Raw genomic sequence first — 27420 nt, 5'->3', positions numbered from 1 at the left:
AGTTAACAGCTCCTAATTCATCTGGGATGGTGACAGGAGATGAGACACATTGTAAGGAGTTAGAGAAGTTTCCAGTAGCCGATGACCTAGAGAGGTTCTTCCAAGTCGGCACACTTTTGCCACACCAAGAGAAGATCGAACTGTTAGAATTTTTGAAGGACAATATTGATGTCTTTGCGTGGGGTCCTTACGAAGCTCCAGGCGTCGATCCGAGTTTCATTTGTCATCATTTAAATGTCAACCCAGCTATTGTTCCGAGAAGGCAGCCACCTCGGCGTTCTTCCAGAGAACATTCTGAGGCTGTGAAGGAAGAGGTGCTTAAATTCAAGAGGGCTGGGGCTATCAAAGAAGTTTTCTACCCCGAGTGGTTGGCCCATACAGTTGTTGTTAAAAAGAAGAATGGAACGTGGAGGGTATGTGTGGATTTTACTGATCTGAACAAGGCTTGTCCCAAAGATTCGTTCCCAATGCCGCGTATTGATCAACTGGTGGATGCCACTGTCGGACATCCTCGGATGAGTTTTTTGGACGCCTTCCAGGGTTACCACCAGATTCCCTTGGCATTGGAGGATCAAGAGAAGATTGCCTTCATTACTCCGACGAGGAATTATCATTATAAGGTCATTCCATTTGGTTTGAAAAATGCTAGGGCTACTTACCAAAGAATGATGACCAGGATGTTCGAACAGCAATTGGGGAAGACTATTGAGGTGTATGTAGACGATATGGTGGTAAAGAGCAAAACGATACCTTCACACGTGAGAGACCTGGCTGACACCTTTCAGGTGTTAAGAAAGTACAAGTTACGCCTTAATGCCTCAAAATGCTCTTTCGGCGTTGGGTCTGAAAAGTTTTTGGGGTACATGATCACTCATAGAGGCATAGAGGTAAACCCAGCACAGGTTAAGAAATCCAGAAATTAACCGGAATGATTGCCGCCTTGAACAGATTTATATCTCGGTCAGCTGACCGATGTCGTCCTTTCTTTCAGTTGTTGAACAAGTGGAAAGGGTTTCAATGGACCGAGGACTGCGAGTTAGCTTTCCAACAGCTTAAGCGATATCTCTCTCGGCCACCCATTCTCTCTCGCCCGGAGGCACATGAGATTTTGTCTGCTTATTTGGCCGTGGCCGTCCACGCGGTCAGTCTCGTCCTCATAAGGAATGATAACGGTGTGCAAAGACCGGTATATTATGTTAGTAAGTCTTTAAATGATGCCGAGGTGCGTTATCTACCCTTGGAGAAAGCGCTTCTGGCTGTAGTTCATGCCACACGAAAGCTTCCTCATTATTTTCAGTCCCATACTGTGGTGGTTCTTACCCAATTGCCTCTCAAGGCAGTGCTACGTAGCGCTGATTACTCGGGCAGGGTAGCAAAGTGGGGGACCATCCTAGGGGCTTTTGACGTTAAATACAAGCCTCGCACCTCTGTGAAGGGCCAGGTTCTCGCTGACTTGGTGGTAGAGTTTACTGAACCATTGCCAGAAAAGACTCTAAAAGAAGCACACATGGATGGAAAATCAGTTGGTGTGATCACGGCCGCAGGGCCTTCGACTTGGAAAATGTATGTGGATGGGGCAGCTAATCAGAGAGGGTCTGGTGTGGGACTTGTTCTGATATCCCCAGAGGGAATTATCTTTGAAAAATCTCTAAGGCTGTCATTCTCGGCTACTAATAATGAAGCCGAATACGAAGCAGTTCTGGTAGGCATGAACATGTTACATAAGATGGGTGGAAAGGAAGTCCATGCGTTCTCGGACTCTCAATTAGTGGTCGGCCAGGTCATGGGGACCATGGAGGCCAGGGACCCAAGAATGCAAGAATATTTGGCCCAGGTCAAGCGTCAGCAAGCAGAATTTGACTCTTTTGTCTTAGCTCACATCTCTAGGAGTGGGAACACTCATGCCGATTCTTTGGCTACGTTAGCAACGTCCTCGGCTCAGGATTTGCCCAGGATTATCCTTGTGGAGGATTTGCTGGAGCCAACTCTTATCCCCGCCAAGGCGGCTCGCATCCATCTAATAAGGCTTGGACCTAGTTGGATGGACCCAGTCGTATCTTTTCTTAAGAACGACATCCTTCCTGAGGACAAGTCTGAAGCAGAGAAGGTGCGTCGGAAGGCTCCACGTTTTTGGCTATCCGAGGATCAGAAACTGTACAAACGATCCTTCTCAGGACCGTACTTGTTGTGTGTGCACCCTGAATCAACGAAAGCACTTCTCGAGGAACTGCATGAAGGGATTTGTGGAAGCCACACTGGGGGAAGGTCCTTAGCCCATAGGGCCCTGACTCAGGGTTATTGGTGGCCCAACATGCAGAGAGAGGCTCAGGACTATGCCAGAAAGTGTGATCAATGCCAGAGGTTCGCCCCAAATATTCATCAACCTGGAGGGGTTCTTTACCCTCTCTCCAGTCCTTGGCCTTTTGCGCAGTGGGGATTGGACATAGTGGAGCCATTTCCAAGGGCAGCAGGTAACAAAAGATGGCTGCTTGTAGGAACAGATTATTTCACTAAATGGGTTGAGGCCGAGCCTTTAGCAAATATCAGAGATGTTGATTCCAAGAAGTTCGTCTGGAAAAACATTGTCACTAGATTCGGTATACCACACGCACTTATCTCAGACAATGGCGTTCAATTTGACAGTAAGGCCTTTAGGCAATATTGTGGTGACATGGGTATCATAAATAGATACTCCACCCCAGCTTATTCTCAGGGAAATGGGCAAGCCGAGGCCGTTAACAAAGTCATAGTCAGTGGGCTCAAGAAAAGGTTAGACGACGCGAAAGGCAGATGGGTGGAGGAACTCCCACATGTCCTGTGGACGTATCGGACCACACCGCGTAGGTCCACTGGAGAAACACCATTCTCTATGACTTATGGAGTCGAGGCGGTGATACCCTTAGAATTTGGCTTTCCCACCCTGAAGACGAGCTCTTTTAGCCCGGAGAATAACAATGGACTCCTGGAGAAAGGTCTCGATTTACTCGAGGAACAACGCGAGGCAGCTATGGTCCAAATGGCTTACTATCAACAGAAGCTAAAACGGGGATATGATGCTCATGTGAAGCTAAGGCCACTAGCACCTGGTGATCTTGTACTAAGAAAGGTTGTAGGGACTTCTAAGAACCCAGCTTGGGGTAAGCGAGGACCCAACTGGGAAGGCCCCTATCGCATTGTTTCAGTAGCAGGCATAGGGTCATATCGGCTAGCTGACCTAGATGAAAGAATTGTACCACATCCGTGGAATGTAAATAACCTTAGAAGGTATTATTATTAATAAAACGTGCTTTTGTTGGTTAACATTTCAAAGTTATAAGTACCATTAACATTTGAAGTTACTACTCTTAAGAATCAAACAGAAACTTGGTTAAATGTAGTCCTCGGACCACAAACCTTGTGGAAATTGATATCTTTTCATTTGTTAAATAGAACCTTAGTTATGCCGGGTCCTCGGACCTCCTACTTTGGGAAAATTAACATTTGAAGTTACTACTCTTAAGAATCAAACAGAAACTTGGTTAAGTGTAGTCCTCGGACCACAAACCTTGTGGAAATTGATATCTTTTCATTTGTTAAACAGAACCTTAGTTATGCCGGGTCCTCGGACCTCCTACTTTGGAAAAATTAACATTTGAAATTACTACTCTTAAGAATCAAACAGAAACTTGGTTAAGTGTAGTCCTCGGACCACAAACCTTGTGGAAATTGATATCTTTTCATTTGTTAAACAGAACCTTAGTTATGCCGGGTCCTCGGACCTCCTACTTTGGGAAAATTAACATTTGAAGTTACTACTCTTAAGAATCAAACAGAAACTTGGTTAAGTGTAGTCATCGGACCACAAACCTTGTGAAAATTGATATCTTTTCATTTGTTAAACAGAACCTTAGTTATGCCGGGTCCTCGGACCTCCTACTTTGGGAAAATTTACGCTTGAAGTTACAACTGTTAAGAATCAAACAGGAACTTGTCTAAGTACAGTCCTCAGACCGCAAATCTTGTCACTGCTCTTATTCTTATCACATGTTATAGGAAAATTATTATCTCTCCATTCGTTAATTTGGATCTTAAATTCTTCATTTTTGAGTGACAAATCAATTCTTGTGAGGAATGGTCTTCGGACCTTACATCATACTGAAGGCAATATGTCAGATTACAAAGGTTTAACTGTCATATGAATTGTTTAACTTTAACATTATTTGATGTCTAAATTAAGTTGTGCGGCAGTTCTGAAGTCATAGTTATTTGCATAAGTGGAGTTGTACTTATTTATCCTGTTTTCTCTTTAACTATTTGTTATTGAAAGCTCTCATGACAAGCATAAAAAGTATAAAGTAAAACAAAGACAACTTGAACGAAAATTGAATAAAAATCTTCTTCATTAATTATATATAAAGAAGGGGAGTACAAAAAAAAAATTTCTAGACTAGGCCCTAAACTAGGGAAGGGGGTCTTGAAGGGAGCTGCTGCCAGCCTCGGTACTCTTCAACTCCAATTCAAAGGTCGACAAGGCCTGTTTCCCTTTGTCTGTTGAAGGAATGAGGGGCTCCACACTGGGGACTTCCTCCTTTTCGGCACCATCACACTTGTCCTTCTCTTTATGGGAACCTTCAGGTTCTGTAGGAGTAGGAGCAAGCTCTTGCACCATAGGAGGAAGAGCAGGAGAGGCAGGAACAGGAGGGTCTTCAATTTCCTGTATGTCTAGGGGAAGCCAAATGTTCTCGGGCTTCCTCAGTTCGGAAACTTGAGGAACCCCTGCTGCATTCATGGCCTCCCCCCAGACCTGCTGACAGTACTCACGGCACAAGGCTGCAAAAGCCTCTGTCAGCTCCTCTTATGTTTTGATAACCCCTCCTGATAACTGTCCTTTTTCGCGGCCTCCAGGGCATGCTTATGGGCGTGAGCTTCCTCTTTCGCCCGTGTAAGCTCCTTTTCCAAGTCGGAGCGTGCCTGTTGGACTTGGGCAAGCTCGTCATCCTTTTGACGGAAGAGCTTACGCTGCCCCTCCACTTGACTCCCCATCGTCTTCAAGCTGGCCTTGTCGCCGTCTTTCTCTCTTCTCAGGTCGGCCAGCTGTGAAGTGAGCTTCCCTTTCTCTGCCAGGGCCTGGCCTAGAGACTTTTCTGCCTCTTGTCTTAACTCCTGCTCCATCCCAGCGCGCTTTCGAGAGTCCTCCACGAACTTCTCGGCTGCAAAAACCTCTTGGATGGACTGCAAAAATGTTAGGAGGGTCAATGCAGTAAAGTGTTTATAAATAAATACATAATATAAGTGCGAGGTGGAACTTACCAGAGCTAAACCCCTTTTCAGTGAGAGGAACAGCTGCGGCTGGCCCATCTTCTCCAAGGATTCCATATCCTTGGGCAACAGAAGAGGACGCTCCAACACCTCGGCTAGATGGTGGGCGTGGCCTTGTTGGACTGCCCTGATGCTGGAGTGGCAGGGAATAGGGGCGCCGTCCAGCCTCAAGTCAGGAGACCAGGTGGCTGGTGCTCGTCGCACCTCGGCCACTTCCCCGATCTCCCCACTCTCAACTGAGCGGGCGCGCCCTTTGCCTTTGTCCAGCATCTGTTGTTGGGCCAGCGGCGGTTGTTGTTTTAGTTTCTTTGCTTTCTCCCCACCAGCCCCCTCGGCGTCCACCTTTCTCTTCTTCTTAAAATCATCTGTGGGAGGTTTTGTCTCGGCTGGAGGAGGGGGTGGTGGCAAAGCAGGGGGAGCTTGGGCCCCTTTTGCTCCTTTCTTTGCCACTCGGGCACCTCTATTGGTCATGAGATCCTTAAGCTTGTCCATTTCTTCTTCGATTGAACTGTCGTCTGGACGCGCTATCACTAGACTCGCGATCCCAGAGGCCTCGGCTTCTTCTTCCTCCTCGTCGGAGAGGATAACAAATGGGTTTCCGCGAGGTCGTGGAGAGTCCTCGAGCTGGAAGTGGTCTATCTCCTCGTCCAATGTGTTCGAGGAAGACACTCGCTCCTCTGGGACGTCAATAGCTTGAGAGTGCACAGCGAGGGGAACTGCCGCTATGGGCTATGTGTACAAGACGGTGTGAGGGGCGTCAGGGATGTCGTGATCTTCCAAGAAGTGAGGTCTGGCTACGTTGATTTTCCTACGCCTTCGGTCACCCGCGATTATGGCGTTCTCGATCTCCTGGAAGTCCGAGGAGACGGGATCGTATCCGAAAATCAAGTGGGCCATTCTAAGTTGTAGGTCTCTGCTAACAAACACCTCGGAGCGCAGCACCCTATTCAAGTCTGCAACGTTGCAGTGGCTCAAGCGTGGGCGCACGTGTTGCTTATCTGCAAAGAAAGACATCAAAGCAAACGAACGTGGTCAGATTCACACAACATATAATAAACTTAAATAAACATGAATACATGTGAATACGCATTTTTTGTGAGTGTTAGAGGAAGTTGTGCGGTGGGGAGGTTAATCCTAAGGTGTCGCACCTGGATCTCCCCACTCAACTGGGCAGTGGAGGCCGTCGTGCCAGTTCCCAGAGATGATCAGGTAGTCATCCTTCATGCCTTTGTTGGATTTGGGCAGACAGGAGATTAGCCTAACGACGCTGGAGCGGGATTTAATGTAGTAACCTACATTGGTGAGTTTATGGCACTCGTACAGAAAGACGACATCGTGCCAGGTGAGGTTTAGACCCATTTGCTCGTTCAGAGCATCGACGCTACCAAAAACTCTAAAAACGTTTGAGGTGCACTGATTGGGACACAACCGGTGGTTGCGGAGGTACTCCCTGGTTACAGGCTTCATGGGGAGGGTCATCCCACCTTCTACAAAGGCTACCATTGGGATGATAACCTCTCCAGCCTTCCTAGAACCGGCCACGGCTTCCACCGGACAGTATTCTAAACCTACATCGCTGGGAATCTTATACTTGGCTCTAAAGCCTTTCATCCCAGCGGCGGTATCAACTAGACACTTAAATCTTCCCATCAGAGAGGGATGAAAGACTAAACTCTAAAAGGGAAAATGTCTACAAGGATAGCCGAGGACAAGATCCGAGGAGAAAGGGTTAAGAAAAAAAGAATAAAAAACTTATGAATCTCAAGTTGTGCAAATTTCAACGGTTTTCTGCGGGTAAAGTATGTTTACTAATGTTTTGATGGGATTAGTCCCTGATGAATTAAATGAAGACGCAGATTCCCGAAGCGTCATGGTGTGCGGAAAGCGGTCTCGAAATTATATTTGTCCCGCCCAAATTTTCGTGAAATAACGAGGACCGTTGGATGCCCATCTCACCGTTGAACGTGGGGGACAAGGTGTAACTTATGGTAATAAATGCGCGCGTTTTTTAAAATAAAACCGCCAAGTGGCACCCTCTGGAACGCGAAACGGTTTTCACACGTGTAGTTATTTACAGAAAGGGTGGGGAAAGTGTTCGTTGGATCAAAACCCTATTTTTTCTCCTCGGATGATGAAAAATAGAGTTTTGAGGGGCTATTGTGGTGAGTAAAAGGACCCAAGTGGGCATATGGGCCTTTGGACTGTAGCATGAAGGGTCGACCTGCTTCAGAATTGAACTCTACGAATTGGCCAATACGCCGAGGGTCCAAGGGTGCAGCCGAGGACGAGCTTCTCCTCAGACAAGCCCTATAGAATTCAAAGCTTCATTATGAAGGTCAAAGCTCAACTCTAGAAAGACTAATGGTTAAAGGGGGAAACCCTGAACCTTCTCGATACCCTAGTGTTAAGGAAAATATCTAGAGTAAAGGCTGCCACCTCCGCATTAAAGACTCTGCACCTACCTCCCTGGCCGCATTAATGGGGAAGTGACCCCTGAACAGTAGGGCAGAAACTTCTAGTCAGGGTCCCAAAGGGCATCTAAAAAAGGGGTATTTAAGGGGGGAGGAGGGCAAAAGGAGGGGGATCTGAATCTTTTTCTCTTTCGCTGACTCTCTCTCTCTAAAGAAAAAGAAAAGAAATTAAGGATTGTAACCTGTAAGAAAGAAAGAAAAATAATAAAGAAGTAGTCCTCGGCTCGAGTCCGAGGAGATTCATTTGCAATTATCGTTCGTTATTTACCTGTATTCGTTTATAAAAGCCTGTTATCAAGCTCCCAGTACTTCTAACCTAGGTTTCAAGCACACACTCTACAAATTTTATTGTTTAAGGCTCATTGGGCCTGAGCCCATAATCTTCTTTGGGTCCAGGTGCAATTGTGTACTTACAGAAGTATCATCCCAAATAACAAATGTGCATTTCTCTACAGATTTTTAAAGGAAATCTATTTGTTGGAATTTTCCTTAAACAACTCAAATTTAGGTTATAATATTCTCACATAATCAATTGAGGACATTAGATAACATGTAACATTAATCTTTGAGCAATGTACAAAAATCATTGTGTAGTGAGATTATAAAATAAATCATTGTGTAGAAATTATGAAACCACAATCATTTCTTTTGGATAATCAAGAAATATTTTATTACCAAAAAAGGATATACAACTAGGAAGTAGGAACTGACTGACTGCAAGAGACATTGAGACTGATTACTGCAAGAACATCCATTTCAATACTTAATGCGGTGATAAATCATCAATTGCTATCATTACATTAGCTATGAATATCACTACTTGTAGATTTGTATTAACAACTTACTAAAAACTTCTAATTTTCACTTGTAGGAATTGATACTACTGCACCTACAACTACTACTATAATGACGATAATAATGAATTTCCTAAAAAACTTATTATACAAATGTGCATTTCTCTACAGATTTTTAAAGGAAAATCTATTTATTGGAATTTTCCTTAAACAACTCAAATTTAGGCCCTTCTAAAAATTATAAATAAAATAAAATAAAATAAAACTCAAATTTAGGTTATAATATTCTTACATAATCAATTGAGGACATTAGATAACATGTAACATTAATCTTTGAGCAATGTACCAAAATTATTGTGTACTGAGATTATAAAAATAAATCATTGTGTAGAAATTATGAAACCACAAGAACATTCATTTCTTTTTGATAATCAGGAAAAATTTTATTACCAGAAAAAGATATACAACTAGGAAGCAGGAACTGACTGCAAGAGACACTGAGAACATCCATTTCGATACTTAATGCGGTGATAAATCATCAATTGCTATCATTACATTCGCTATGAATATCACTACTTGTAGATTTGTGTTAACAACTTACTAAAAACTTCTAATTTTTACTTGTAGGATCGAATTGATACTACTGCACCTGCAACTACTACTATATTGACGATTATAACGAATTTCCTAAAAAACTTATTATACCATGAAAAACCGGCGATTTTTTAGAAAAATATAGAACCATACAATTTTATTCTCCGATTTTTTAATGTTGAGTTATTATTATTATAATATTTTTTATCAAATAACGATACTTTCATCCAATTTTGTTATTTTATTCATGAGTTTTTAAGCCTTTTGCTTTTAAACTTGATGAAAATGTAAATGAAAATGGTATTAAAAAAAAAATCAATTCAAGTTTCATGTTTTAGTCATTATTTATATATTAAAAAAATTAAGTTCTATATGACAAGGGTGTTTTTAGGAAGAAACAAGCTCGTTGCATGCAAAGAAGTCGACGACTCCATTGAGCTCGTCAGCTTCATATACGTGTGAAGAAATACGAATTTGACAGCCATAAGCTGATGACATCACCTCAATACCTAACGGCATCTACATGAGACGACGGGAATTCCCAGACCGACGAGAAGAGAGAGGCCGATGGGAGTAAAAAAGGCCAACGGGAGTAAAAGAAGCCAACGGGAATAAAAAGCATGACGAGTCCAGCATGACCTTACTTGACCTCCACGAATATCTATACAAGGAAATATCTTGTACCCCACAATTAACCTTAATAAAGAGAATCCCTATAAGGAAAGGATCCCACAAGATACGTGTATTTATGAGGATCTTCCCTACAAGGAAAAACCATTTCTGCCAAAAAATGAATGTCAGTTCTACGCTACTATAAAAATCCCAAAACCCTTACAAACCAAGGTATGCATAATTCACCCTAACTCTGGCACTCTAGAGTTGTGAAAGTTCTCTAACTTGACCTTCTGAGGGTATTTGACCGGCACCACACTAGTACTATCTGTAGGGTATTCTTCTTCTTTTTTGTGTTGTGCAAGTTTTGTCTAGAGCACAGTGCGGCTTACTGACGATTTTTGGCATCATCACTATATTTAATATATATATATATATATATATTTGAACAATAATGTTCAATTAATTTCAAAGAATTTTTAGTATACTTGCATATTAGTGTTTAAATTGAATATCATCTCAATTTTCATATTTTATCTTCGTTATATATATAACAGTTGAATCAATAAAGTTTGAGAAAATTTTATTTTTGTCACGTAAAGTTTCAAAATTTGGATTTGTACTTCTAACATTATTTATCATTTGGATTAAAGTCCTTCCATTAATTGGTCATGATTAGGTGTTTGTTAAGTGCTAACTAAGCTCAATATTTTTTTTCTCTCAAAATTACGTTATTTTAATCATTAGTTTTGTGGGGGGGGGGGGGGCGACGATAACTCAAATGATTAGCAAAATTCATATAGTGGTAGCCTCGGGGAGCTTGAGCCAATTGTCCTCGGAAGGTGTGAACGTAGCTCCCCCTAGACCGCCCAAACAATAAACTGACGAGGATACCGAAGACGTTTGCCTAACCTCAGACAGTCGAGGGGCAGAGTCAAAGAACACATGGTGCAATCCCTAGGAAGATAGAGGTAACTAGATTCCAAATAGAGAAGAGAAGAAAAAGGAAGGACATGGTAGTCATCCCCTCCGCATTTAATGTACTATAACCACTTAGCTGGCCGCATTAATGGAGAAATTACCATGAACAGTATCCATCACAGCTCATACTTTGTTGTAAAAACCTTCTAGTAAGGCCTTGATGGGACAAGTTGTTAGAAAATTTGGTTTTGTATCTCATACAAAACACACAGCGGAAGCAACAAATATGGAGTTATTTCATTCATGATTGATAACATGCACTATGTAAATTTCAGAATTTAAGAACAAGATATCGTACCTTGGTGTGGTGAAATTAAAAACAAAATATTAGAAGTACTTGGGAACACTTTTAATTTTCACTCTAATTCCACTTTACGCTTAAGAAGTGTAGTCTCTCAATCAGTTTAGTCTCTCAATCAGTTTCTAAGGGAGAATAAAGGAGTGGCTTCACTCACACATACACACTATTTTATAATGATGTTTCTCTCTCTCTAATGAAAAATTATGTATGTTTCTCCTTTTATATCTAACTGATTATCTAATTGGGCTGGCCTATTGGGCCTTACCAATTGGGCTTTAGTGTGTGGCTTGGAGTGAGACCAAAAAAGACCAATAAGACACTAGCTCTAATGGGCCTTAGGCTTTTCTATCAACTCTTGACAAGTCCAAGGTTACCATTAATTATATTTAATACCACTATATAAATATAATTGCACTCTATGCCTTATTAATAAATTATATCCCAAAACTTTATTGTACATGCAACCCTTCATAAAATATTTGTAGTAATACAAAGTCATGAATATAGACTGCCACTTTGAAAATTACTACATCTTAATTCCTTGAGTACCTGGTTTAATCCTTTAAGTTATTCATCATATATTTATGAAATTCAATTTCATAAATACATACTTTAGTAACTCTTTACTAATATGGTTAGGCCTAACACTATGAATAACCAAACCCATTAAACTTATCTCAATGAAATATTTTACATCCTCGTTAAGAGACTATGAATTCCATCTTGAGAATATATGTTCCATCAATACTAAATGTGGCTGTCCAACTTACTAAGATTTTGATCGTGACTTTAGATCTCACTTCTGACATATCAAAGCAACCTACACTTCATGATCAGGTTCATTATCCTATCAGAATTAAGAGTTCATGTAAATAGAAGTCGTGAGTTTATTATTCATTTAACAATCTTTAGAAGAATAATAAATCTCACAGCGGTCCAGTTCAATATATTTTAACTCTTAAAATATATTAACATACCAACTAGAAATCTTCATTTCCGTAATCAAGACAAATCATCTTAGTTGATATGTTTTAGTCTTCGCAGATGAAATGCCCAATTTTATCACCGACTACAAACTACAATTCTGAGTTTACAAAGAACTTGTGATTTATATCTTCTGTGACTAAATCACATATTATGCATCTCATGGACTATATGATAATATCCTAATATTCATGTTACCATTATTTTAGATAATAATAAAACAATTTTATTAATCACAACATTAAGTCATACAAAATGTCATACACAGCACCATACAATAGGATTTAAAGGCACACATCCTATCACAAGTATCAAGGAAATCTGATCTCAACCTTCCAAATGTAAGATCCAAATGCATCCTTGCTAGTATATATTAAGCTCAAGAGCATCTGGATCAGTGGTAAAAAATAAAAAAACCAAGAAATAGAAGGAAAAACCATTCAATTGTATCTCCATCCTCGAACTGAACCCGAGGATAAACACTTAGCTTTTTTATACCAATTCTAGTTGAAAATTTCTACATTATATACACAATATAACTCTAATCTTCGCTACATCTTATATAATAGATACTACAGGTTTGATCTTGCATCCCATCTCTATAAATTAGTTGTGTGACTAAACTGGAACATAATTAAAAACAAGCCTTAATTTAATTACTTAACTTCTCACCGCCACAATTGGCACCGTCTGTGGGAAAGTCTCCTGAAGTGTCTGCATAAAACTTGTGGTTATGGCTGGTCCTAGGTGTAGAGGATCACTAGAATTTGTAGGCTCTCAGTGCAGAGATCATTTCGTTAATCTTGAACGTAGTAGGGATCAAAATATGGCGCATACTCACAGCCAAGGAGCACCTTCCTTCCATTTTGAACAAACTGGACAGCATGAGGCTAGTAATTATTCACGTGATGAAGAGCTCCATAATTTAGAGAAGAAGGCGAAACGTTTACGGCGACGTCTCCATCAAAGAACTTGGAGAACGGAAGATAGGATTCCCTCTCCAGATCAATATTTGAGTACTGGAAGTGATGGAAGCTACCGGCCTAGAAGCAGGACTCCACCCAGTGAGTCATTCATGTCATCATCTCGTCACACTTTGGGACGAAAGCATTATCGTAAGAAATCCAAAACACCACCAAGAAGAGGCCAGGGGCATGATGCTATAGGAAAAGCTCTCCTTCAAATTTCTCACTCCCCTTTTTCTCAACGTATTGAACGAGCTGAGCTCCCTCATCGCTTTAACCAGCCAACTTTTATTATCTATAATGGTAAAACCGATTCAGTTGAGCATGTGAGCCAGTTTAACCAACAAATTTCCATCTATTCAAAAAATAAAGTCTTAATGTGTAAGGTCTTCCTCTCGAGCCTTGGCCCAGTAGCTATGAGATGGTTTGATAGTCTTGAAGAAGGATCAATACATTCCTATGAGGAGCTAACAAGGGCCTTCAGAGCAAGATTTGTAACCTGCAGCCGGGTTCCCAGACCCCTAGACTCTTTACTTTTGATGTCCATGAGAGAAGGGGAAACGTTAAAGAGTTATTCTGATAGATACTAGGAGATCTCTAATGAAATTGATGGTGATTTTGAGGATGTCGCTGTACGAACCTTCAAAATGGGTCTCCCTACACATTCAGTCCTATGGAAATCTCTTACCATGAAACCACCTCGGGGTATGCATCAATTGATGGATCGGATTGAGAAGCATAACAGGGTCGAGGACAACCAGAGCTTTAACAAGGGGAAAGCCAAGGTTTTCACCACTGACCAAAGGGATAACTCGACAGGCCGGTTCGCATCTTCTAGGCCGAGGAGAGAATTCTACAACCCAACATCCCACAGTATCGCAGGCCCCCAAGCTGTAAACTTGGTGTTCAAAGAACCAATATATTAGGTATTAGAAAAGATAAAACATGAGCCCTACTTCAAATGACCAAATAAGATGGGAGGAAACCCCGTTAAGAAAAAATTAGAATCTATATTGTCAATATCACTAGGACAGAGGTCACACGACCGAGGACTGTAGATCTTTACAAGTTTTTTCGACCAATTGATTAAAGCTGGTAAGTTAAAGCAATTTCTGCAACAACCAAATAGTCGAAGGGACCAGCTTGCGATTGGACCTTAGAGAAATGGAGCACCTCAGTCATTGTTGGGAACGATAAATGTTATCTTTGCAACTCCAAGAGGATCACCTCATCCAGTTAATAGGGTGATGTTGGTATCACCACAAATGGAAGAATTTATAAAAGAGGCACCATGTAAGAAGTCTAGGGTCTCGGAGCAGCCAATCATAGGATTTTTCGAGGAGGATAAGGTGGGAACGATTCAGTCGCATGAAGATGCCTTGGTGGTCACATTGCAGATAGCGGGGTTCGATGTTAAGAGGGTGATGATTGATGAAGGTAGTGGGCTAGAGATTATGTACCCTGACTTATTTGAAGGTTTGGGGATTAGACTGGAAGACTTGGACCATTATGATGCTCCGTTAATTGAGTTTGATGGGGACACTACTATTCCAAAGGGGATGATCTGGCTGCCCGTGCAGATGGGGGATAAAGTGGTAGCAGTGAGTTTCATAGTGGTTGGTGCTTTTTCACCATACACCACCATCTTGGCCAAGCCATGGCTACACGCTATGGGGGCGGTTTCATACACGCTACATGTCAAAGTGAAATACCCTACCAGGGCGAGGGTGGTCGAGCTGGTAGGATGACAATCGGTGGCCAGACAGTGCATGGTCGCAACGATTGATCATTGTATTGCTGAAGTTAGTTCTTCGGAAGTGGCTCCAACGTCGTAGCAATCACAGTTCGGGTCGCTCGCCTCCTTGGATGGTCCAGTATCATGTGAGAAGTTAGAAAGAATAACCATTGGAAAAGATGCAGACAAGTACTTTCAAATTGGGATTTAGCTCCCAATGCAGGATAAGAAGCAACTGGTGGACTTTCTTAAGGACAATTTGGATGTATTTGCATGGAGTGCTTATGAAGCACCTGGGGTTGATCCCGAGTTTATCTGCCATCGATTGAAAAAACAATCACCTCAGCGTTCGTCTAAAGAGCATGCCAAGGTGGTAAAAGACGAGGTCCGTAAACTCAAACAAGTTGGGGCAATCAAGGAAGTCTTCTACCCTAAGTGGTTAGCTAATACCATGGTGGTAAAGAAAAAATAGGGAAAATGGAGAGTTTGTGTAGATTTTACAGATCTTAATAAAGCCTGTCCGAAAGACCCATTTCTTGTCCTAAGGATAGATCAGTTGGTCGATGCGACATATGGACATCCTAGGATGAGTTTCTTGGATGCTTTTCAAGACTACCACCAAATCCCATTGGCGTTGCTAAACCAAGAGAAAACAACCTTTCTCACTCCAACAAGAAACTTACATTATAAAGTAATGTCATTTGGACTTAAGAATGCAGGATCCATATATCAAAGAATGGATACTAGAATGTTTGAAGGCCAGTTAGGAAAAAACATGGAGGCGTATACTGATGATATAGTGGTAAAAAGTAAAGAAGAGTTCGAACATCTCTCAGATCTTGGTGAGGTTTTAAAATTTTGAGAAAGCACAAGTTACGTCTAAACGCCTCTAAGTGTTCTTTTGGCATAGGTTCTGGAAAGTTCTTGGACTATATGATCACCCATAGAGGGATCGAGGTTAATCCCGATCAGATTAAGGCTATCCATGATTTTCATCCTCCTTGGAACCCAAAGGAAGTTCAGCGCCTTACTAGAATGACAGCAACTTTGAACAGGTTCATATCAAAGTCTATTGAACAGTGTCGACTATTTTTTCAGTTATTGCATAAGTGGAAGGATTTTTCGTGGTTCGAGGATTGTGATAAGGCTTTTGATGAATTAAAAGCTTACTTAGCACATCCGCCAATCTTGTCCAGGCCAGAGAAAGAAGAGGTTTTGTACACGTATGTGGTTGTTGCCAGGCACGCAGTGAGTTTGGTCTTGATATGGGTGGATGAAGGAATTCAAAAATTAGTGTACTATGTTAGAAAATCCCTCCAAGAGGCCGAGGTCAAATACCTCCATCTTGAGAAAGTAATACTTGCTATCATCCATGCCACTAAGAAGCTACCCTACTACATCCAAGCCCATACCATGATCGTCTTAACCCAATTGCCCTTACAGGCATTGCTCTGAAAATCAAATTATATGGGAAGAGTAGCAAAATAGGGGGCTATGTTTGGCACTTTCAACATTAAGTATTTGCCCTGAATTGTTGTGAAAGGTCAGGTTTTGGTAGATTTAGTAGACGAATTTACCGAAGAGTTGGGTGATCCGGAAGGGGTAGAAGGGCCCGAGGAATCTAAAAGAGTGGGTTCAGCGACAATTCAGTAGGTATGACAATTGTTTGTGGATGGTGCGGCCAACCAGAAGAGGTCAAAAATAGGGATTGTAATGATCTATCCAGATGGTATTACTTTGGAAAAGTTTATAAGGCTTGGTTTTTCAGCAACAAATAACGAAGCAAAATACAAGGCTTTACTAGTAGGGTTGATCGTTATGCGAAAACTCAGAGGAAAGATTGTTAGGGCATACTGTGACTCAAGACTTGTCGCCGCTCAAGTTAAGGGCGATTTTGAAGCCAAAGACCTAAGGATGCTTTGGTACTTAAGCCAGGTTAACCGATTGGCAGAGGGCTTACATATCTTTTCGCTTGAACATGTTCCTCGTGGAAAGAATTCCCATGCTGATTTACTTGCAACTCTTGCAGCCATGAGTAAGGAAAATCTGCCAAGAATTATACTCTTGAAGGATTATGCATTACCTGCCTATGATGTACCGAATCCAATTGGAGTTAACTTTACGTGGGTAGGTCCCAGTTGGATGGATCCATTGGTAGTGTTCCTTAAAAACGGAACATTGCCCGAGGACAGGATCAAGGCAAAGAAAGTTCATAGAAAGGCTCCAAGGTTCTGGCTATCCGAGGAGCAGAAGCTATATAAACATTCATATTTGGGCCCATACTTGTTGTGCATTCATCCTGAGGGGGTGGAGATATTGTTGGAAGAGTTGCATAAGGGGATTTGTGGTAGTCATACTGGGGGAAGGTCACTTGCCCATAGAGCCTTAACCCAAGGCTATTAGTGGCTGAGCATGCAGAAATCCTCCCAAGAGTATGTCAAGAAATGTGATCAATATCAGAAATATGCTCCCAACATCCATCAACCTGAGGGGGTTTTGAATCCGTTGAGCAACCTATGGCCTTTTGCACAGTAGGGGCTGGACATCGTTGGTCCGTTCCCTAAGGCAACAGGGAACAGAAGATACCTCTTGGTTGCTACTGATTATTTCACCAAGTGGGTAGAAACCGAGCCATTGGCTAACATCCGGGATCAAGATATTAAAAGATTCGTTTGGAGAAATATTGTAACTAGGTTTGGAGTTCCGAGCACTCTTATCTTGGATAATAGACTTCAATTTGATAGCAAAACATTTTGGAGGTATTTTTGCGATTTAGGGATAAAGAATAGATACTCCACCCCATCATATCCCTAAAGTAATGGACAAGTAAAGGCCACAAATAAGGTTATTGTGGATGGACTAAAGAAGAGACTAGAGGATGCGAAGGGAAAATGGGTGGACGAACTTCCCCATGTTTTGTGGACATATCGCACGATGCCTAGGAGATCCATAGGCAAGACCCCCTTTTCCATGACATACGGATCAAAAGCGGTAATTCCTACAGAAATAAGTTTCTCAACTTTGAGGTCCAACCAACTCCTCGGTGGCAGCAATGAACAACTCCTTTCCTTTGACCTCAACTTAGTTGAGGAACAAAGTGAAATAGCTGTTGTTAGGTTAACACAGTATCAGTAAAAACTTAGACAAGGATTTGAGAAAGGGATAAAAGTTAGGGTGTTCATTCCAAGAGATCTGGTTTTGCGAAGGGTAGTTGGAAGCATGAAAAATCCCTCTTGGGGAAAGTTAGGACCTAACAAGGAGGGGCCTTATCGGGTGACCTCTATAGCTGGAACGGGGGCTTATCGGTTAGAAGATTTAGACAAGAATGCAATCTCACGACAGGAATGTAAATAATTTAGACAGGAATGTGAATAATTTATGAAAGTATTATTTCTAGGGAGAAATCTTGTGAACAATTACTTGTTATATATATAATCAAATGTATTATTCAGCTCTGTTATTATCATTTTGATTGAGTATGCATCTAATTTATCATCAAGGGTTAAACGGAACCTCGGTCGGGTTCGATTCCTCGAATCACCTACCTTGGGTAAATTAACGTCTAACTTACCATCAAGGGTTGAACAGAACCTCAGTCGGGTTCGATTCCTCGGATCACCTACCTTGGGTAAATTAACACCTAAATTATTATTAAGGATTAAACAGAACCTCAGTCGGGTTCGATTTCTCGGATCACCTACCTTGGATAAATTAACACCTAACTTATCATCAAGGGTTAAACAGAACCTAGATTGGGTTCGATTCCTTGGATCACCTACCTTGGGTAAATTAACATCAAACTTATCATCAAGAGTAAACAGAACCTTGGTCAAGTTGGATTCCTCGAATCACCTACCTTCAGAAATTTAACTCCTGTCTTATTAAAGAAAACTCCATGAGCATCACCAAAGGCATTTGAAAGTATATCCATAAAATATTCTTTGGGGATACCTCTAGAACTTAAAAGTGCAATCAAATTTCGTGACAGATATTTTTTCTTTGATTAATTACTTGTTCCCATTATCTTTAATGAATTTACCATTTAGCTATTTTTAAATTTTTGGGTCTGTCTCAACTTTATCAATTACCTTGTTATATAGGACCTCAACTAGGATAAAACTCTTCGGGCCCCATTTGTTTGTAAGTTTTTTACAATTAGACATTAAGCATGAAAGAGTCAAAGGTCATCCCTAAGGAAGAATAGTTCTTTAAAGAAACTAAACATATTTAAGGCAAGCGAAGTTGCACAATAGAAGGCAGAAGAGTTATCATGATAGAATGGAAAATAAAGAAAAATATATATATAAAAAAAAAAACGGTGAAGTAGAAAGCCTTCTTCAGTTTCTTTGGGACTAACAATATTAAGAGAAATAGCAAGGCCATAATACAAGAGGCCATACAACAAAAAGAAAAAAAGTGGATTACACAAAGCCCAACTCTTAGGTTTCTTTTGCTTGTTGATCTTCGGGTGCCACCTTTTCCACTACTTCCTCATTAGTTTGCGCTTCAACTGAGGGTTGCGGCATTAACACATTAGCTTTGACTGTTACGGGAGTCTGGCTCATGGAAGGAGCCTTCTTCGCAGCTGTGGATGTTATGGTAGTTTTAACACCAGGTTTCGGAGGTCAGTCTTCAGCCTGAGTGGAAGTGGTCTAGGCAACAGTGCTAAGGAGAGGAGTGGTAGTTGCCTTTGTCTTGATGGCCGAGGGGTAAAATACCCTCTTTGGGTCCCTCAGTTTTGAGGTGGGATCAACACCAGCACATCCAAAGCCTCTGTCCAAGTTTGAAGGCAGAAGCCTCAGCACACGGTGGTGAGCTGGGACTTTAGGTGTGCTGCTGTTCTGCCTTGGTCATCTCCTCGCTTTTTGTGCCAATTCTTTGGTCAAGTCAGCAATCTTAGCCTGAGCAAGGGTGAGCTGACTTTCTGCCTCTCTTAAGTGGTGTAATTGTTCTCAGGCCCGTCTCTCCGTACTCTTGATTAAGGCTTCGGCGCTCTTCCGAGCTTTATCGCATTCAACCAGCTTGAGGAGCGTATCCTTCACCTTTTTGTATGTTTGGGCTTGAGCCTTTTGAGAGGTGTAGCGCTTGGATTCCTCCTCCTTTTTCTCATAAAGAGCTTGGTCTACCCATTCCTCGGCGACATATGTAGCTTGAGTGGCCTAGAAAATTGTGGGTACAAAGGAAATGAGGGTCTAAAAAAAAAACAAAAAATAGTGTCTAAAAAAAAAAACGAAAGGGCTAATAATAGTATAGTATGGACACATACCAGTGCCAAGTCCCTCTTTAGGGATAAAAACATTTCATGTTTTTTCAATTTGCGAAGCTCGGCCATGTCCCTAAGAAGGAGAGGCTTGTTCAACCGAGTTGGCCACATAGCCTGCCCTCTCGTTATCAAAGTGGCGGATTGAAGAATTCGAGGAAAGGGGAGACCCATCCAATACGAAAGAGAGATCCCAGTTGGAAACATGTGTACGACGCTCTGGGGTCAAAGCTCTTCTTTGTTAGGCCCTAGTTACCTTGGCAGCACTGGGTGCTCGGGAGGAGTTTCCTCTTGGATCTCCCTCTTCTTGGTGGATCCTTTTCCCCCTTTCTTTTCCCTCTTCCGTTTCTTGTCAGCTGGTTCAATTTGAGTTGAAGGGGAGAGGGAATTGGTGTCGGGGGCCTCGGAACTATAGCCACTTCAGGAGTAGCGTCCCCTGCATGAGATTCTAGTAGTAAGAGGAGGTCGGGCAACTTTTTCTAGTACCATGGCTTCCGAAATTTCAATTGGCCCTTGATCTTCGCTAATTGCGACAGTAGCTTGAATTGAGGTAGAAGCTACGTCCTCAGATTCACGTTGGTGGTAGAAAACTTTGAAGTCCTCGTCTCGTATGAGACTTTCGGTGCTCTCTTCTTCAGAATACTCCTCAACTTCTTCGGATCGTGCTTCAAACTCTTTGTCTGAGGAGACAACCTCTTCGATCACGGGTTGGGGATCTCATAAAGTAGGGAGTTCGATAGGATGAGTGCCAGCAAAAGGGGGTTTTCGAATAAAACCCTCAATGGCCACATCGACTAGTGCAAGACGTGCGTCCCTAGCTTTAATCACATGCTTGGACACTTGAAAGCGGTTTGAGATGGGTCTAAAAACGAGGATGACGTGAACCACTTAGAGCTAGTCGTCTCGGTGTAAGAAGATATTAAATCTCAAAACTTGGTTTAGTAAGTTAAAATTTACCAAACCACGCTTTTTGGCAGTAGCTTTTTTGTCTTAAAAAAAAAAATTTGTTATTCATCTGTTTGAGAAAAATAGAAATAAGGGGTAGCAAAATAAAAGAAGAATAAAAAAAAAAAGTAGTAATGAAAAAATATTTAAAGCATGTGTAATTTTACTAAATAGCATAAGGTCCTAAGGACACTCCTAAACTTCTCCACCTGGAATGCCATCCGTGGTCGGGCAATGAAGTCCGTCATGCCACTCCCCATAAATGATAAGAAAGTCTCCGTCCATGCCTTTGTTCATCTTAGGGAGGTAGGAAATCAGCCTAATAGCAAGAACCCTAGTTTTTAGGTAGTTATTTGCCTCGTTATTCTTTTGACAACTATAAATCCAATTAATATCGTGATGGGTGAGGTTTATACCCATTTTTTTCATTCAACGCATCTACATTACCTAATATCCTAAACATATTTGGGACACATTAAGTAGGGTAAAGTCTAAATAGAGTTAGAAAATCCCCAATGACTCTACCCATAGGAATCCTCATTCCTCCCTTGATGAAGGCTATCATCGGAATTACAGCAGTTTCAGTGGGCCTTTTCTCGTGCCACTCCCCTAGGCTACAGTTCTTTATTGATTCGTTGTTAGGAATCCGATAGTGTCTTTTAAACTATTCTCTATGCTTTGGAGTATCAACTAAGTAGAAAAATCGACCCATTTGGAAATGGAAAAATAAGAAGGAAGGAAAATCTAACAGTATGAAGGAGAAAAGAATAATTTAGATTTTTTTAAAAAAAAATTACAAGATTTGGGAAGGAAGACTCCTCGGGCGATTTATTGGGAGTAAGGAGTAAATTTTTTGTTGTAAACAGAGAAAAATGGGGGTAGGAGGTCCTTGACATCCTATATATAAAGGATGAAAAGGGAGTGGGCAGTTTTCCTGCTTTTTTGATGGAGGAATTTGGACCGTGCGATGAAGATCTCACCATAGAACGTGGGGGACAACAAGCCACCTACAGCATTTATTAAGGCATCGTGTTTTCCGAAGCGTCAGGAGTGTGCACTGGTCAGTTGAAGGGACGTTCTCACGTGTGAATATTTTTAGGGCACATCAGAAGAAATAACACACAAATAACAAAACCTCTCTCTCTCCTAACTTGTGAATGGAGAAGTGAGGTTTTGGGGGGCTATTGTGGGGGGACGAGGACCCAAATGATTAGCAAAATTCATATAGTGGTAGCCTCGGGGAGCTTGGGCCAATTGTCCTCGGAAGGTGTGTACGTAGCTCCCCCTAGACCGCCCAAACAATAAACTGACAAGGATACCGAGGATGTCTACCTAACCTCAGACAGTTGAAGGGTAGAGTCAGAGAACACATGGTGCAATCCCTGAGAAGACAAAGGTAACTAGATTCCAAACAAGGAAAAGAAGAAAAAGGAAGGACATGGTAGTCATTCCTTCCGCATTTAATGCACTGTAACCACTTAGCTGGCCACATTAATGGAGGAATGACCGTAAACAGTGTCCATCATAGCTTATACTTTGTTGTAGAAACCTTCTAGTAAGGCCTTGATGGGACAAGTATCAAGGAAATCTTATCTCAACCCTCCAAATGTAAGATCCACATGCATCCTTGCTAGTATATATAAAGCTCAGGAGCATCTGGATCAATGGTAAAAAAAAAAACCAAAAAAAAAGGGAAAAACCATTCAATTGTATCTCTATCCTTGAACTAAACCCGAGGATAAACACTTAGCTTTTTATACCAATTCTAGTTGAATATTTCTACATTGTATACAAAATATAACTCTAATCTTCATTACATCTTATATAACGGATACTACAAGTTTGATCTTGCATCCCATCTCTATAAATTAGTTGTGTGAGTGAATTGTAACTTAATGTAAAACGAGCCTTAATTTAATTACCTAACTTTTCACTGCCACAAGTTCACAATTTATACCTTAAAAATTTGGGGTAATTTAGAATTTTATCTTTAAAGTTTCAAATCTTAGATTCATTAAATTATGCAATTTTAAGTTAAGAGAAAACTTAACAGACACCTTACCATGACTCATAAATGAAAGGGCTTAAATCCAAATGTCACACGTAGCTTTAAGGGTACGAGTCCAAATTCGGAACTTCAAAAGATAAAATGAAAACTATTTCAAACTTGAAGGGTGTAAAGTACAAATTCGTCTTTATGATAACCATGGTTTTATGTTATTTGGGCCAAGCAAATTGGAACGTATGAGATTGAGATCACCTATCAAAAACTGGGTAAAGGTCATAGCCAGGTTTCGCAACATGTTTTTTTTAAGTTCGACCCATTTTTGACTCGTATCCAATTTAGCATGTACCTCCTGACAATGTCAAACCCAAGCTCACCGGTCACATTTATCAATTGGACTCCTTTTTTGAAATGGATTCAGAGCCCTTCCATCTCCAAACTTATTGTCCACATTTTAAAGACAACAAAAGTTGGTGGCGCAGAACCACAACCATTGGCATTACAGTAAGGCCCCAAGGTTTGAATTAGAGACAATATTTGGGAAGCGGAGTTGGAAGACCAATGTTGGGGCAATGTCTAGTTACTACTTACTAGTAGGTCACCAATGGCACACATTCACACTGTTGTTGAATCTGTTTAAATAATACTACTAAATACAAACTATGAGAAGAGGATAGAAACATCTAATTCCCTAGTAAAACATTCTACTAGTTTATACGAACTTTAAGAAGTTTCGTTGGTCCACAATTTTTTAGGGCGAGTGCGTCACTGTGTGTTAGGAGCATAGACACCTTCATTTAACCAAGATTAAAATCAAAGATCAAAACTTTTAGAGTTTGTCGATTGCCGCAAGAGAATGAACATAAAATTACCATCATTTGACGCAAAGCAAAATTCACACAAAAAGATATAAAACCAAACTCAACCGAGACAACAAACACTTCATTTAACACAATACAATACAAGCATTCACTGTCTCAACTCTTTTTTAAGTAAAATACACGTGCCTGCACACAAGAAACAAAACACCAAAGAGTAAAGACGACGACAAGAGCGTAACATTGGGCAGCTTAAAGGCCCATAAAAGCCATCCCAATGCTAGTAAGTGTACCATAATACTGAAACCAAACCAAATTGACAACTAAACATCAAACACAAAACGAAACCATTTTATTTTTGTAGACTAGTGGCAAACTAAGTGAAGGAATTCAGAATCACTCCTCTTCTGATTCAGACTCAGCACTCTGGAGCCAATCAATGACGGGTCTGACGTTCTTCCAAATTTGAGAGGCTTTATTGCCACCGCTCAAGCCCTGCTGGTACCATTCCATTATAAAAGACTCCTCCAACACATCATGGTCATAAAGCGCTTTCAGAACAAGTGCTACCTCCTTAGCAGCCTCAGGACTTGCCTTAGCACAGTAAGATTCTATAGCATGCAAAAGAAACCTCTGAGATCCCTCTTCTTGAGTGGCTGCTGCAAGGTAGTTCTTCTTCTTGGTCACCTCTTTAGCAAAACCCTTTCCAAGGCCCTCAAAGAGAGCTTCAAATAGAGCATCCATGACTTCTTGGGGAGTCCCAGAGAGTGAACCCAAAAAGGGTTTCAGCTTACTTGCAGAGGAACCCTTCTTCAGGTATTCCCTAATCTCATCAACAAGGCTTCCATGGGCAGTGGCAAGACCATTTCCGTTCTTGTGTCCATTGATCTCAGTCTTCACTTCATGTACTGGGGACTTCTTTGCAGACTTTTGTTTCTCTTCATCAGTAGAAAGCATGACCATTTCAGCAGTAGCAGCACTTAACTGCTCCTGAATGCGCTGCCGAGCTGCCTCTAATGAAGTGTCTGTCTGCCACTGGACATCGTCATCGTCGTCATCTACTTGGTCATTCTCATCAGCCTGGCTGTGGGCTGGGGAGCGATCCTCATCAGAGCTATTGCTTTTCTTTTTTGTTGATGCTTTGGAGGCAACATCCTTTGAACCACCAGAGGTACCTTTCTTCTTCACTGCCTCCTTTTTAAGCTTCTTCTGCTCCTCATCAGCAGCCTCCCCCTCCTTAAGCCGCTCCTTTTCAGCCCTCCTCATTGCCTTCTTGTCTTTTGATCCCTTCTTCTGCTCAGGTGGGTTCTTGAGAATAAAAGAAGTCAGTTTGTCCCTCATATCAACATCTGAAATAGCTCCACATGCAGCACATTTCAGGGTTATCATCTGTGTTTTAGTGATCAATATCTCTGTTTCAGGGTTGTTACAGTAGTAGCACTGAACATATTTCTTAATGAAGTTCTCAAGAAGTGCAGCAAGTTTTGCAGTCTCATGGGAACCATTAACAAGGGAAGTTCCAGTCTTCTCATCGAATTTGGATTGGGCTCCAAGCTCACACCCAAAGTACTTTGTGGTGTAAGAAGCAGGTCTAGCCAGGGCCTTTGCAATCTCAACCATATTAACCACATTAGTCTTGATGCCATTTCCGCGACCTTCAATCTTAGTTATCATTTTTGGCATTTTATACCTGTAGAAGGCATCATCACGGTTTGCAGCACCAATGTTTTGCAATGCCATCTTGTTACTAACAGTGTCAAGCTGCAGGATTAAGTTTATCAGAAGATGCACAAGTCAGCAGCAGCAGTATTTCTTGATTCTCCTTTAGCAGTAAAATTCGCAATTGGAAAAGGATGTATAAACTGGCTACCCAAACACTGTGTGTTATAGCCCTCTAATAAGCCAAGATGCATGCAGCCAACTTTATCAGCACTATGTCTGTTCTTTTTTCTTGATTTCGGACAGTACTCCCCAAGCAAGCCAATTGACAACAAAAAGAGAGTAGCCCGTTCAGACATAAAAGAAGCTTCAAACTTTAAACTCTCCACTTTGGTGAGCTGCAGAAATAGCAGACAAAATTGCCAACTTCCTGAAAGCAAATAACAAAGTTATATATGATTCTTGAACTGATACAGAGTACAATTACAAACATAAACAAAACTCATATAGCAAGCCTAAAAGACAATTCATCCAGCCCAAAACACAATTTGAATTAATCACAAGTATCAACTTGCAATTTCTTTATGTCACTGTGAGCTAAAAATTCCAAATGTATAATACAATTAAGTCTCCATATCTCTCATTCATGCACCATTTTATAAATTCAGTTTCTCATAAATTCAATGGAGCTTCAGTTCAAAAAAATATATCAATACAAACTCATATCTGAAAATAGTAAAGCTTCCATGCATACCAGCATGCATACAGGTTCAAAGCCCAATACAGATTTATAAACATAACACACATATAGCCAATGACACTGTTTAGACCAATCGAACAATAAAACATCAATGCAGGCAAAAAACCTTATAATGAACTAAGCATCAAAACCAACCAATATATTTCCAACTACTTCATGTCAAACCCTAATCATACATAATAGAAACAACAATCAAAGAATCAAAACAAGTTATTCGAAAATATCAGGTGCCAAGCAACATAATAGAAACAATAATCAAAGAATCAAATCAAGTTATTCGAACATATCACGTGGCAAGCAACCTCAATTCAGAACCCAGTACGTTTTTAATTATTTTTTATCATCATTATTATTATTATTTTTATTATTATTATTATTATTTTTTTTTTTTTTTTTTTAAGACAAGTTTATATGGGGAGGTGGGTCTGCATTGGAATGACTAGAAGGTGTCGATTGAGCTACAATTCACATCAGAAATTGCCAAAACAAAGTTGTGAAAATCTTTATGGGTAAATTTATTTAAATAAAAAGTATTTTAGCATTAATTCACACAACCCAGCCCAAATATTAATAATAGTTTTTTTTTTAAGATTACACAACCATGTTTTTCTAACTATTAAAAAGAAAAAAAAGGGGGATTAAGACTTTTAAGTAATGTTTAAATTGAAGTCATTCAATAATTTGATGCAATATTATTTAACAGCTCAGAAGGAGAACTATATGTAATACCATTGTAAACTCAAATCCAAATTTATAGATCCAAGTCAACAGAAAACAACAATCAACGATCCAGATTCAGATCAAAACCCTAAATTCAAAAAATAAATAAATTTGCACAAAGTTCTACGACAACTCCAGTAATAAATAATAATTTAAAAAAAAAAAACAAAGAACATTAATTAAGAACGATAGAACAAAGTAACATCGTTGCATCGAACTAGTATACGATCCAAATACTAAAAGCTACTAGCGATTACCAATCAAAGACGATGCAAAAGAAAATCAAAGCTTAAAAAAAAAAACACAAAAAGGCGCAGAGAACAATCTAGATGGAAAATTAAATTCAAACTAAAAAAAAAATGAAGAAGAAAATTGATACCTTAAACTTTGAAGAAGAAAGAAGAAGAAGAGAGAGAGAGTAATGGAGGTTCTTGGTTTTGGTATTGGTTTGTTGTGGTTGGGTTGGGTATGGTGTTATGTGAGAATTGAAAGAGAGGAGCGTTGGTTTATATGTATAT

General features: G+C 40.6%; 3 protein-coding genes across 3 annotated transcripts; 2 read left to right on the top strand and 1 right to left on the bottom strand.

The window, feature by feature from the left end:
* The first annotated feature begins 14265 nt into the window (after positions 1-14265).
* LOC142612398 (uncharacterized) lies at positions 14266-15207 on the top strand. The gene is made up of 2 exons (XM_075784494.1): positions 14266-14739; positions 14959-15207. The coding sequence occupies exons 1-2, from the start codon at positions 14266-14268 to the stop codon at positions 15205-15207; spliced, it is 723 nt and encodes a 240-aa protein (XP_075640609.1).
* A 1241-nt stretch (positions 15208-16448) lies between these two features.
* Positions 16449-17138, top strand: LOC142612397 (uncharacterized). Its single transcript, XM_075784493.1, has one exon. The coding sequence runs from the start codon at positions 16449-16451 to the stop codon at positions 17136-17138; it is 690 nt and encodes a 229-aa protein (XP_075640608.1).
* Positions 17139-23855: 6717 nt separating this feature from the next.
* LOC142613345 (eukaryotic translation initiation factor 5-like) lies at positions 23856-27420 on the bottom strand. Its single transcript, XM_075785660.1, has 2 exons — positions 27282-27420; positions 23856-25852 (listed from the first exon to the last, which is right to left on the bottom strand). The coding sequence occupies exon 2, from the start codon at positions 25501-25503 to the stop codon at positions 24160-24162; it is 1344 nt and encodes a 447-aa protein (XP_075641775.1). The 5' UTR covers positions 25504-25852; positions 27282-27420; the 3' UTR covers positions 23856-24159.

Source organism: Castanea sativa, chromosome 10, assembly GCF_040712315.1.
Source record: "Castanea sativa cultivar Marrone di Chiusa Pesio chromosome 10, ASM4071231v1".
Lineage (NCBI taxonomy): Eukaryota > Viridiplantae > Streptophyta > Magnoliopsida > Fagales > Fagaceae > Castanea > Castanea sativa.
This window is presented reverse-complemented; position numbering and strand designations above follow the sequence as displayed.

Bases quoted from the DNA above. Each gene is read 5' to 3' on its own strand.
- LOC142612397 (XM_075784493.1), top strand. From the start codon at position 16,449: ATGATCTATCCAGATGGTATTACTTTGGAAAAGTTTATAAGGCTTGGT.
- LOC142612398 (XM_075784494.1), top strand. From the start codon at position 14,266: ATGGAAGAATTTATAAAAGAGGCACCATGTAAGAAGTCTAGGGTCTCG. The intron at 14,740-14,958 runs GTAGGATGACAA...CTCCCAATGCAG, and splicing joins GGGCGAGGGTGGTCGAGCTG to GATAAGAAGCAACTGGTGGA.
- LOC142613345 (XM_075785660.1), bottom strand. From the start codon at position 25,503: ATGGCATTGCAAAACATTGGTGCTGCAAACCGTGATGATGCCTTCTAC.